Raw genomic sequence first — 12,476 nt, forward strand, 5'->3', positions numbered from 1 at the left:
GGATGTGTGGAGGGCAGTCTAACTGGTAGCCACAGGGTCGGCTGATTACAGCTTGAATACAGACAGTATACAGGCTGAGAAAAGAATTGGTCCCAAAGTATTTTGCAGAAGAGACTCACCAGCTATCCTGGGAAAAGAAGGCATCATCTTCAATGGACGGAGGTTTGAAAAGTCATCGCTGGTGGCAGACAGGCTAGTGCCACCTGCATCCACATAACTGGACTCTGGGCAAGGTTTCTACTGGTGTCTGTAGGCTGATTTTGCTGACAGACTCTTTGAGCACAGCTATGACCTGAATGATGGAAGCTGATGGGAGCTCAGGCTCCGGCACAGGACTGTGGAACAGTCTCCATCAAGGCCTGTAAAATCAAATCAATGTCATTCTCCATACTGTAGGCCTATCGGAGTGTTTTGCAGCTCCATCTCAGCAGGAATGAAGATGTCTATTGATGATCTGGTGGATTTTTCTCAAAGGGAGTTTCTTTGGATGTGGGGCAGATGATTTTACAGAGAGGAGGAGTCATGTTCTTCTGCACATAAGAGTTAAACTCACAGTGAGAAGCAGCCTGAGAAGAAAGGGAGTCCTAAGGGAAGGGGAGAAGCCAACGTTCCTTTCTTGCTCCTCCTCATGCATTTTCCCCAAGTGACCATGGATGCAGTTTGCCTCCTTGCAGGGCTAGAGCTGGACTCTGGTCTGTTCTCTCTCTCTCTCTCTCTCAGTCTCTCTGGCCTCACAAAACTTTTCTCCCTTGCTCCAACAGGAGGAAAATCCCAAGCCCCAGCTGTGCTTTGTCCATTTCCTGGTGAACCAGGTATCTCCTAGGAAGCAGGACAGTGGCGACCTATGGCGAGCATATGTGTCTTTCTTCGTTTCTGATTCACAGCAGAGCTTAAGTGAGAGTCAGGTGTTTATTTGGTTAAACCCGTGTGCCTGTGAACATAGACCTGACTGGGGCCTCTAGAGCTTTGCACTCCAGACTGGAAGGTGATTTCTAGGTGTGTCCTGGGTTAGATGATGTGGGAGAGTAAGAGATTTCACATTGCTCCCAGAGGCCTTAGATACCTAAATTCCACATAACTCACAGCTGAGGTGGAATTTGCACTGTCTGAATCTCACCCGCAGGCTTCTCTCTGATTTCCCATTTTGTTTTTCTTCTAAAGGTTATGGCTAGATGAGGAAAATGGCTCCTGACCTCCTATTTACAGAATCACAGAATCGCTGAGGTTGGAAGGGACCTCTGGAGATCATCTAGTCCAACCCCCTGCTCTAGCAGGGTCACCTAGAGCACGTTGCACAGGATTGCGTCCAGGCGGGTTTTGAATATCCCCAGAGAAGGAGACTCCACAACCTCTCTGGGCAACCTSTTCCAGTGCTCTGTCACCCTCACAGTGAAGAAGTTTTTCCTCATGTTAAGATGGAAGTGTCTGTGTTTCAGTTTGTGCCCGTTGCCTCGCGTCCTGTCGCTGGGCACCACTGAAAAGAGTCTGGTCCCATCCTCTCGACACCCTCCCTTCAGATACTTGTACACGTTTGCTGGCTTTCTTCCCAGCGCCCAGGCACTGAGGCAGCCTGCAGGGAGAAGCTGTCGCCAGCCCCCCCAGTCAGGCTCCACTTCCCAAAGAGCTCTATGCTAGGAACCCTACCGCTCCAGCCCCCTATTTCTGGCTTGTGACCCTGTCCTCTCCTCCCAGGTTGTTGTTGGTCTGGTGCTAATGAGCACAGGTGAGGTTGCTGCCATTGGGAGCCAGGTCTGCTCTTGCTTGGCAGAGCATCCATGCAACGGGCTGACAGATGGAAGGGCTTAGTGGTAGGGGTGCCAGCTGGATCAGCACCCAGCTTGTGTATGTGCAGATGGGGTGTTGTTGCTATGAATGGATCCTGACAGCAACCTGGTGCCAAGTTCATGCTTGGTTCCTGGAGACACTGCTGTGGTCCTGCCCCCTGGGATTCCTCCCAGGTGCCTTGCGGGAAGTCACAGAGCTGGAGGAAGGCACAGGAGCCGTTCCCAGCCCTCTGACTCCTTTTGCTTGGGAAGGAGGAGGGCACAGAAAGCAGTTCCTTGAGCAGCCTGAGCCCTAATSTGTTTAGGGCAGAATCAAAATTCTTGTTCACTGTGAGAACCCCATGCAGCCAAGGGCCCCCAGAGGCCAGTCCCTGTCCCAGGCATGGTAACACAGCAGGATCTTGTCCTGCCCTGCCTCTTCACTAGGGAACACCATCCAACCTGCGGAGATGAACTCAAGAAAAGAGGTGGGTTCTGGCCATGTTGGAAGTGAACAGGGCTCTGGCATTGGAAACTCTCCAATGGCAGCCACTGCTTCTCAGTTTGAACTTAGGGTCATGTATGTTAGGGCTGGAGGCAGGCAGAGGAAGTATTGCACGTGTTTGGTTTTCCTAAATGCTTCCCCTGCATCCCTCCGCTTCCCTGCCTTGATGATGGCCTTCACTCCACTATGCCTTCTCTCCATGTTCTCACCCCAGGCTTTGCAAGCAGCCAGATTTGCTGTAAATCTTTCTCCCTGCTTCCCTATCTAATTCCATAAATTCAGAGTTAATGCTGAACAGTGATGGATTGTGATTTTTAGCAATGATATTTTCTCATTCTTGAAACTTCCCTGCTGCCTTGGCAGACTGAGTGATGTTTGGTTAGTGTGGTTTGGCTTCTGCTGCTGTGGGCATCAGAGAAAGAGAAAGCCTATGGGTAACTCTGGAGGATCACAGAATCAAACTAGACCCTTGCTTTGCTCTGCAGAGAAATATAGGCATTGGGGGCTAGGAGTCAAGGGTGTATCTTATGGCAGTGAGGTACCAAATGAAATGTCATAGGGCCTAGTATAACAAGCAAATGAATTCTGCAGCAGTGGTGGTGAATTCAGTGATATCTTGGCAAAATGCCATGCTCTGTGTGCACAGGGCTCTGATGCACTGATGGAGGTGAACTGGGTTCATTCCTCCCCTCCTGAAAGCTTTGGTCCAGACATAGAGTTGCTCCAGGTCCCATGTTTTAGGTTCTCACCCCAGTCAGAAGGACCTGAAGGCCTTCCTTCAGTGAAAGTTCAGATCTCTGTTCTGAAGCAGAGGTGTTTTTAAGCCAATTCTACACAAGGCTCTTACTGAAAAACCAAACTTACTTGGCTGTACAGGAAAGAGAGGAACAGGATGCTAGATAGTGGGTAGGACCTCTCAGGTTGCTAGTCTGAGGATTCCCTTAACGCTGTGGGTTCTTTCTCCTTGCAGCTGGCTCAGAGGAGCACCATCCAAACCTTCATTTCTGTGCAGAAAATGGAGAAAGGCCTGTTGTTGGAGCACATCTTGCCCAACCTGAAAGTTCCTCAGAGCTATGAAGTTCGCTTGACGCCCATCACCAGCTTTGGGGCTGGAGATATGGCTGCTCGCATCATCCGGTACATGGAAYGTAGGTGTCTCCTCCTCGGTCCTGGCTGTGATAGCAGGCTCGAGCCTCCTGTTGTGGGTCAGGCCTAGGCACACGGGTGTGTGTAGAGGTTGTCTCCTGTAACCCTTGGGTGGATCCCTCTGTTCTCCAGTATTTTGATGGTGTGGTGCTATCACCTTTGGCCAAATTTTGGCTGTTGCCATCAATGCAGAGCCCTCGACAATGACCTCTGAGGGTCAGTCTCCAACTCATGCTTCACTCAGCAGCTCTGACTCATGTTGTCTGCTCTCCAGGTACACAAACCCCCAAATCCCCAGTCAGGTGATGCTGAGGTCTCCCATGACACCTTGGCTTGTCAGGGCACAGCTAATGGGCACTGCATATTAGCCACATGCCCACAAAAGGAAGAGGATTTCAGGGGGTTTCAACTCTTTCCAGAGCTGAATGCACAGTTCCTTTCCTAATTAGTTACTCATATACCTGTAGCTCTGTCTAATACCCTTGATCCCAGATTGTCCCATTGAAATACATTGAATGTGCTTCCTCTCCCAGCATTCCAATAGCTCTTAACTCTCCCTGTTCCCACAACCTTATGATTTCCTTACTTCACTCAGGCATTTAGACCCTTATTTTAGCAGACAGACCTCTCCCGCTATGTTTGCATTTCACACAGCCCTCTTGTCCTGTGGAGTGACACTGTGTCCCAGTGTCCCCAGGGATACTTGTTGCCTCAAATGTCCACAGTGTCTCAAACCACTTTTATTTCCTTTATAGATACCAAGCAGTAGTTCCCAATGGATATTCCAGAAAGAAACTGCTTGGGATGCCAGGAGGGTCTCCCTGTGCAGTTCAGGCATCACCCCTCATGTGGGGTTTTCTTTTTAAGATCTGTCTCTTTTTGATCAGAGTCATCATCTTGTTCCATCACCAAGACAGACATTGAGCCTTTGTGCGCAGCTGTTTTGCAGGGATGCTGCTAGGAGATTTGTGCATCCGTGACCTTTCTTGATGTGTTGTTTTATTTTCAGACTTTGACTGTGATTTGAAGGAGTAGTAGCTGTTCTGACTTGTTGTTTTTCTCTTCCCTTTTCTAGCAATCAACTATCCCAACCCAACAGGTAAGCCTCAAGGCCTTTGCATTTATTTTTTGCCTGTAATGCATGTTAGTAAAGTGCTCCAGCAGAACTGCCAGATCAGACATGCCAACAGAGCTGGAATACAGAGCTGACCTTGCCAAATCTTTTTCCCCAAGAGAGGACGCAATTGCATGCACTGGTAATGTTCCCATTAAATAATGCTATTTGTTGTTCCTTGAGCTATCACCAGGAAAAATACACCTGAGAAATGCCTCCCACTTTACACCTGATATCTCTGTGAGTGGATAGGTTGTGACCTTGAACCCACCCTTCTCCTAACRTTAGCAGTCTGCACCCAGAAATCAGATTATTAAATGATCCCAAAAACATCTGTTTTTTAGGAATGCATAGCCTCCATCCTGTTCTCACCAGGAAGGATACTGCTTGATATTTCTGCAGGCTGGTATGGAGTTTCCAGCTCAGATCTGGTTTCTCTTGTAAACTCCCTCAGCCCAGTTCCTCTCTTCTTTCCCCCAGTGTCATCATTCTTTGCTTGCTCATTTACCTTCTAGTAATTCCTGCCAAGGCAGCATGACATTTTGATGCAAGGCCATCTTTTCTGAGCACCCAGAGTTCCCATTGATTTTGAGAGCAGAATACACAATGTTTCAGAATGATGGTCTTTAACAAGAACATGATGGTGCCCATAGAGCATAAAAGAAGATTGCTAGTGTGTTGTAAGTATTGGTGGAATGATCTCCAGGGGATGAAACAAAGTCCCTTTGCTTCAGTTGTTGGATATGAGCCCAGACAAAGCTCTTGGGCAGAGATGGGCAGACAGCTTGCTAGTGGTCCACAGAGAGCAGGCTGGTTCCAGATAGCTGATTCTTTCTCCCTGTTTCCAGCTGCTGAGTCAAATTAAAAGAAGCTGAAATGGCATTCTGTCTTTTAGACAAATAGTCAAGTGCTAAATTGCTGCAGGATAGTGGTGGGAAGGAGAAGCCAGGGTTGGGCAATAGCAGCCAGGAATCAGGGTATGGGGTTATCTTAATAAGGTGGCCATGAGACACTCACTCTTATAGGTTCACACTGTGAGGGGAGTTTGATATCCCAACCTTGAGATTGACTGCCTTAAAGTTGCAGCCACCATACTTGCTTTAGAGAGATGCCACTTCCTTTCAGACTCACTGACCAGTGAAATATGAGCCTTAAGACTCTCAGCTCTGTCTCTGGGCCACAGCTCAGTACCCAGCCTCTCAACACAGCAGCATGGAAATCCCTGCTCTTACCTCTTATTCCCCTGCTTACTGCATTACCCCTGCCCCCAGGGGAAAGGGTTGAGACAGAATTACAAAGGCATCCTTACGCTAGGCTGCCCAGGCAAATTCTGGGAGCAAGCATCGAGAGCTCTCGAGTGAAAGGCAAAGATTAGATGATTAATGCCTCTGGCAGCCAGATCCAAGGGCATGCACAATGGTGATTAATTTACAAACTCTGAGAGTCACTTAATACAATTATTTCTTCATGCATTTTCTCTCCTAGACTAATAAGATGTTAATGACATTGGGGCAGGCGTGCATGTGGCATGGTTACAGAGCCAGGTGCTGAGGTTATAAGGCAAAAGCAAACTAAAGATAGGGAGCAAAAGGAGGGAGCAAAAGACATTGAAATTTTCAAACACTTAGAAGTTAGCAATAAGACTGACAGTAAATCTTAAAAATCAGTCTGGTTCTAGGAAAATAACTTCTCTTAAAAATCTCTTAGAATAACTGTGATCATTTTGGTGTCATAAATTCCAGTGCTGGGGAATCTATTCTGCCCCCTTACCTCCCCCTGCAATTTCATTTGGATATAGCCTTCACCTTCTAACCCAAATCCTGCAGTGCTGCCCCACAAGCTGTTCCAGCTCACTGGCAGTGGGTGATTTGGTTTCCCTGGTTCTGGTGGATGTAGCCTTCCAACCTCGGTGATGGAAGCACAAAAAAACATAAGTAATTGCTGTTGTTTTCGTGGCTAGCATGTCTTGCCCTTCCAGAGCAGGAGTATTTTTTCTCATATTTCTGCAATCTTGCTGTGTGTAATGTTAAAACATTTTGAGATCATGGACAAATACAGTGGGCGGTGATCAGTACCAGATGCTAGTTGTTATAGGTTAACCTGTCTCATGGTTCACTGTGTAGTGCTTCTGTGTCCTGTCTCTGATAATGCCTCATAGTCCAGCAGAATCTGAACTTGTTGCCCCAGTAGGACTATGAGTGAAAGAGATGTGAACCCAGTGTTTAGAGTTGGATTCCTCAAATCTGTGTCCATTCCTTGCAAGTGTGTGTAAAGCAGAGGTTAAAACAGGTGACTGCCACCAATTCCTTGTATTGTGGTGGCAAATCATGTTGTCTGCATCATATTATCCCCATATTGTAGATAGGGAAATTAAGGTGTCTGCTTTAATTTCCCCTTTACAATATGGGGATAATATGACCCCACCAACTATGGTATTGTGAAGCTTTCTTCCTTTACTGATCATAAATGTTTTAGAAACCTACCATGGGAAATGCTGTCAGATGCTGCTTCTTAAATCCCAAAGCGCTTGGAGGTCATAATCTTGTTTGCATTGTCTTCATCTTATAGATGGGGAAACTGAGTCCCAGAGAGCAGGACTGACCATGGGTTACACAGTGGGTCTGTAACAGAGCTGAGGCTTGGAGCATGGTCTCTTGTGCTCCAAGCTAGTGTTTCAGCCATCAGACCACAGCTAAATGACGAAGGCAGTTTTATTCAGTGCGCTTCCATCTGCTATTCACCCATAGTCTGCAGCTAGAATTGTATTATTATTTTTTGTGTGCATTCATCTGGCAGCCAGAATTTCAGGGCCAGGGATAGCTTCCCCCTAAGGACATGAAATGAAAACCTCCATTATGTTTCTCGAGGAGGTGAAGCAACAAGAAATGCTAATAGCCATGGCAGAGGGTCTCTCCCGTGGGAATGCAGGGAGGTGTCTGTAACCAGGAGCAAACAGTTCCWCACTTTGAGCCGCCGCCACTGGAAAGCCTGCCAAGGAAATCTGTTTGGTGAAGGCAAACTTACTCTAGCCTTTGAGCAACCAGCTCTCCTGCCAGTTCCACCTCACCTCTAACAATCTAGAGAACAACCTCTGTGTTCAATATTTAAACCCGTTATTTAATTTTTAAACAGGAAAGTTCCTTTGCTCCGCCATGCTGAGCCAGGATCCCTGGCAGATGGTGCAAGTCTGAAAGAAGGTTTGCTTCACACAGCAGAGATCAACAGTTAGATTGCTGCTGTGACCTCTGAGACACAGCAGGTCATTAAAAAGTTTTATTTCCAGTGGATGTGCCAGGTTTCTCCCAGTGAGCCTCACTTACAACCATCCAGAGGTGACGGTCTGGCTGTGTCTCAAACTGTACCGAACATATCCTAGTTATTCTGGTCGCCTCCACTTCCAGCTTGGAGAAAAGTCAGAGCTTCCTCCTTCCTGTAGTTTGTTTTGAACTAAAGGACCAGGAGTCAGAACACCTGGGTTCTGTTTCCAGCTTTGGCACTGCCTGCTGTGACCTTAAACATGTCTCTCCATACTTCTGCACATCTGTTTCCCTGTGTGTAATGCAGGAGATAAAGAGGCAGTGCTACCTCATAGAGAGGCTAAAAAGCCTTGTTCATTAGATGTTGCAAAGTGCCTTGAGATCCCAAGCTAAGCAGAGGCAATGCACTGTAGTAATAAAGTCCTGCACAGCAAATGGTGTTGCATGCAAAGCCTAATCGTGTGTGGTATCAAGGAGCGCTGGCTCCTTCTCCATTTTATGCTCTGCACTAGAAGCGCTGCCTTCTAGAAGTGACTGTGTCTGAGTGAGAGGGCAGAATGGAGTTAGGGCTCTGTTTTGACATTAAAAGAGCTGTAGGTCTGTGTTTCACACACACAGCACCCTATGTCTTGTCACGTGGCAAGTGGCCTGTGTGCAGCAGTACAAGCAGCCTCTTTCCTGTAGTCTTCTGAGCTCTCCAGTCCTGCTCTCTAAGCAGCCTCATCCTGTGGGCGTGTGGGACTTCTTACAAACGTGGCATGGCAGAGGAAACACTCTTCTAACTGCAACCAACATCCTGCGACCTGGAGCCAGGCAAATGTTTGTCTTTGGTCCAATGGCAACAAGCCTATGGTGTTAGATCAGCCCAACAATATCAGAAAGTTTGTGGCCTCCAGCCCCTCCCCTCAGGACCAGTGGGTGTCCGATGCCAGCCATGCACTCCCTCATCTCAGTCACGAGGGCCAGGAAAGGACCCTTAAAAGTTGCTTTCTCACTTCTTTCTCTTTTCATCTCCTTGTGCTGGGGAGGAAAGGAGCCCCCAGTCCTTCCGGTTGCTCTGCCTCAGATCCTGCAGGCGTCTGCCCTGTCCACTCCCCACTTCCCCCTCCTCCTTCAGCTCCAGATGCCATATCCCCCTGTGCTCCGCACTACAGAGCAGTGGCTAATTTGGATTAGGATGCTAATTAGAAATGAGCGGATTGAATGGAAAGCACTTAGCCGGGGTTAATCAGCAGCTAAGTGGCCAGCCCAGCCAAGCTCCCTCTGGCTGTGCTCAGCTCACAGAAGCCGCTGTTTCCCACTGAGCTTACAGAAAAACAAGCTGCTCGGATCATGGACCAAGCCCCTTGCTTGCAGCACAGTGCACAACCAGTGTCAGTGAAGGCCTTTGCTCACTGGGTGAGATTGCCTCCTTTCTCACTGCTTTGGCAGGATGCTGGGGAGAGCCGGGCAAGCAGGGGGAGCAGCAGTGTAGAGCACCCAGTTCTCTACCATGAGGGTCTGCTTTTGACAGCAGTGTGGCAGACAGTAGTTTTCTCTCCCAACTGGAAAGGGATAGAGAAGGCTACTCAGYAGGAGCAGGGAGGTAGAGCATCTCAGAGTTAAGATGCTGTTCATTTCATGGGCAGTCTCTCCCCTCTGGTGCCAGATGGCAGTTCTTGGTGTGCGCAGTGGGCATCAGGAGGTCCTACCATCACAATGTACCATGTCTCAAGCTCTTGGCCCTGCCTTGTCCTTGCAGAAAGCTTCTCTTGTCCATCCCATCCTTGACACCCAACCCATAGGTTTCTGACCACTGTCTGCCTCGTACATGCTGCTGGAGTCACCCAGGCTTGGACAGCGAGCCTGAGGCCTCTTGCTCAAGTGCCAGAGCAAACCACCACTGAGGATACAGGAGTGCAGGAGCTCAGGGAGGCATTCAGGCTTCTCTTCTTCTGGGCCTGATGGCAGGAACAGCTGTGGGGAGTAAACCGCAGACAGTTGAGTCATGCAGCAAAATGCCATGGACAAGGTTTCTAATACATACCAAGCCCTAAGCAAGAGGCTGGTTTACCTTTCTGTATATGTTCTTTCATGGATTTTAGGCACATTATCTTCTGGTTTTGTAGCACACCCTATTACTCTATTACTACAAAGGCAGAAGGTAAAGGGATCTATGTTTACTGTATCTGCACCACTTGTGAGGTTTGAGCTATCACTCACAGCCCATTCCCTAAACTGAGGAGTGCTGATCAATTCTGAATTCCCACCCAGGATCTTCTCAGAACACTAAGCACTTTTCATGGCCTGCCTTGGGTCCGTTTTCTCTTGCTCTTCTACCTATTACCTCTGTCCCTCCCTCACTGTGACAGCAGTGCAAAGTTGCATCTTGGCCTTTGGTGTTGTGGCTGAGGAACTGGCCCTTTACCACAAAAGTGAATGGTGAAGGAACCATCTTGAATCTGGTCAAGTCCAATCAGGTCTGTTCTCTGAGAGCCCATATTGGGTCATGTATATGCACAAGACTTTTTACCTGTCTAAGAATATTGCTGTAGGGTCTGATTATCTCATGACCTCGGGGTAGCAATAAAAGCCATATTGTGCATGTGGTTGATTCTACATAAAAATCCTTTGCCAACATAACTTATTTTGATTGGGGAACCAGCATAAGTGGCAATAGCAAATGTGCCTTTTAGCTGGAATAAAATGGATGTACTGTAGCTAAACAACGCATTTCTAGCTCTGACTTGACCTCTTCTCTGCAGCTTATTTTTTCATGTGTGCCATAACTTAGTTTAATATCCAGCCCAAAGCAGGGGGTCATCTGCCGATTTTTTTTTTTTTTTTTTACTTTCCTCTCCTGGGGAAATGATTCCACCATAAAGTTGTTCTGGTTTAGTGTCTCTCATGGCCTGTTTATCTTCAATGCTCCTCTTTTTCATTTTATCCTCCCCTAGGCAGGTAAATGCTCCCTTAGACTCCTGCTCCCTTAGACCTTCCAGTAGAATCTGTCTTTCTGTTTGGTCCCAGTAGCATCCATTTAGGTAAGCCATCACATCCATCTACCCGATTAACCCTTCCATAATCATTCTAGATGGATATATTCCCTTTCAGCGTCTTCCTGAGGTCAGGGGATGCCCATTGGTCCCTGGTTTGACACACAACCCCAGTGGTGATGTAGCAGTGCTGTGTGCAGTCTCTGCCTTGTCCCCCTTGTGTGCCCTCCACAAGCAACAAGGCCGTCTTGGGGAGCAGGTCTGAAAAGCATCAGCTAACCAGCCTCTTTTCCTGCCCTGCAGATAACACCTGCCGCTTTGAGGATGAGAAGATATGTGGCTTCATGCAAGACAAGATGGACAACTTTGACTGGACCCGCCAGAACGCCCTGACCCAGAACCCCAAGCGCACTGTCAACACGGGTCCCCCCACGGACATCAGCGGTACGCCAGAGGGTAGGCAGACTTCTGGGTTTCTTTTGGCTCAGCCGGGCTTGGTGTGTATTTGTGGAGGTGAGATGCAAGTCACTCCTTGTCTTTCCAGAGCCTTGACAGGAGTCCTGCAGCTCTGGAGCTGGGGGAGTGCTGATCTGTAGGCATGCTTCTCCTCCACAAGGGATGCAGGGAGCAAGCAGTTAATGTGCATGTTACTAATTGGCATTAAACACACAATTAAAACGCCCATGACTTTGTTTAAGGGAATAGTAGGAGCATTAGTTACCAGCTAATTGCCTGCTGCCTAAAGCCCTTATTCCATTTGATGCTTGTTTTGAAGTCACAAAAGGATAAGCAAGTAGGAAAACATCTCTAGTACCTAGAAATGGCCTTGCTGGTTTAGGTAGCTGTTTGCTCAAAGAAGGTCTCAGTGGGACAGCCAAATCTCTTCAGTACCAAGGTGCAACATGAGAGAGCAGGTGGGAACTACCACGTGGGGTGACAGTGAGAGTGACCCACCCCTGACTAGAAGGGACTTCACTCCTGGCTTCCTCAAGGCTGGGTGCTGACTATTGCTCACACTGGCTGTACATGGAGTACATACTTCAGTCTTAGCTAGGTATTACTTTTCTTTTTCTCCAAAAAGGAAAGTAAATTTGTATGCAGGTGCATCAGAACAGATGGGAAACATCCAATGGCCAGCTAAGGAAATGGCTTTTCCTATTAGTGTTCAGTACACCAGCCTGATCAAGCATTGTAAACAATGCCAACAAATTAAATAGCTAATCTGTTCCTCCCTGGGTTGTTAACAACTCCTTTGGTGTTGTTTTCTTTAGATAACAATATTGTTTAGGCCAGATATACTGGATTCTYTCTCCCTCTGCTTGAGGCAGATGAATTAGGCCGGATTGGTTTCACTGTCTTCTTTCTAGTTCCTTTCACATTCTGGTTCCCTTCTTGCACAGAGCAATCAGCTCTGGGGCTCCTCGTGCTGCAGGAGAAAGGTTCATTTTGCACCCAGATGGATGTGTGCACTCATGTTCAGGGACTTGTCTGCTGCATGTGCTCACACTGAATCTGCTGATGGCCATCTCTCCTGCTCTCTCCTAAATACTTCAGAGGCAGGTGAGGCACCTAAGGAGATTCTGTGAGTGTTTCTGGATGGGATCATGCTCTGGTGCAGAACAGATGAGAAGAACAAGGCCACATCTCTTAGAGGAGGTGTTGTTTCCCAGCCTCTGTCATCCCATCGATTACAAGGAGGGAGACTGCATGTGTACT

General features: G+C 47.8%; 1 protein-coding gene across 1 annotated transcript in view; it reads left to right on the forward strand.

Annotated features, from left to right (window-relative positions):
* MDGA1 (MAM domain containing glycosylphosphatidylinositol anchor 1) overlaps positions 1-12,476 on the forward strand; it is a 103,194-nt gene that overhangs the window by 68,629 nt on the left and 22,089 nt on the right. The window contains exons 11-13 of the mRNA XM_026059837.1: positions 3,239-3,416; positions 4,490-4,513; positions 11,064-11,216. Coding sequence (XP_025915622.1) covers positions 3,239-3,416; positions 4,490-4,513; positions 11,064-11,216 — 355 coding nt within the window. The remainder of the gene's footprint in view (positions 1-3,238; positions 3,417-4,489; positions 4,514-11,063; positions 11,217-12,476) is intronic.

This window comes from Apteryx rowi, unplaced genomic scaffold (genome assembly GCF_003343035.1).
Source record: "Apteryx rowi isolate R43461 unplaced genomic scaffold, aptRow1 scaffold_160, whole genome shotgun sequence".
NCBI lineage: Eukaryota > Metazoa > Chordata > Aves > Apterygiformes > Apterygidae > Apteryx > Apteryx rowi.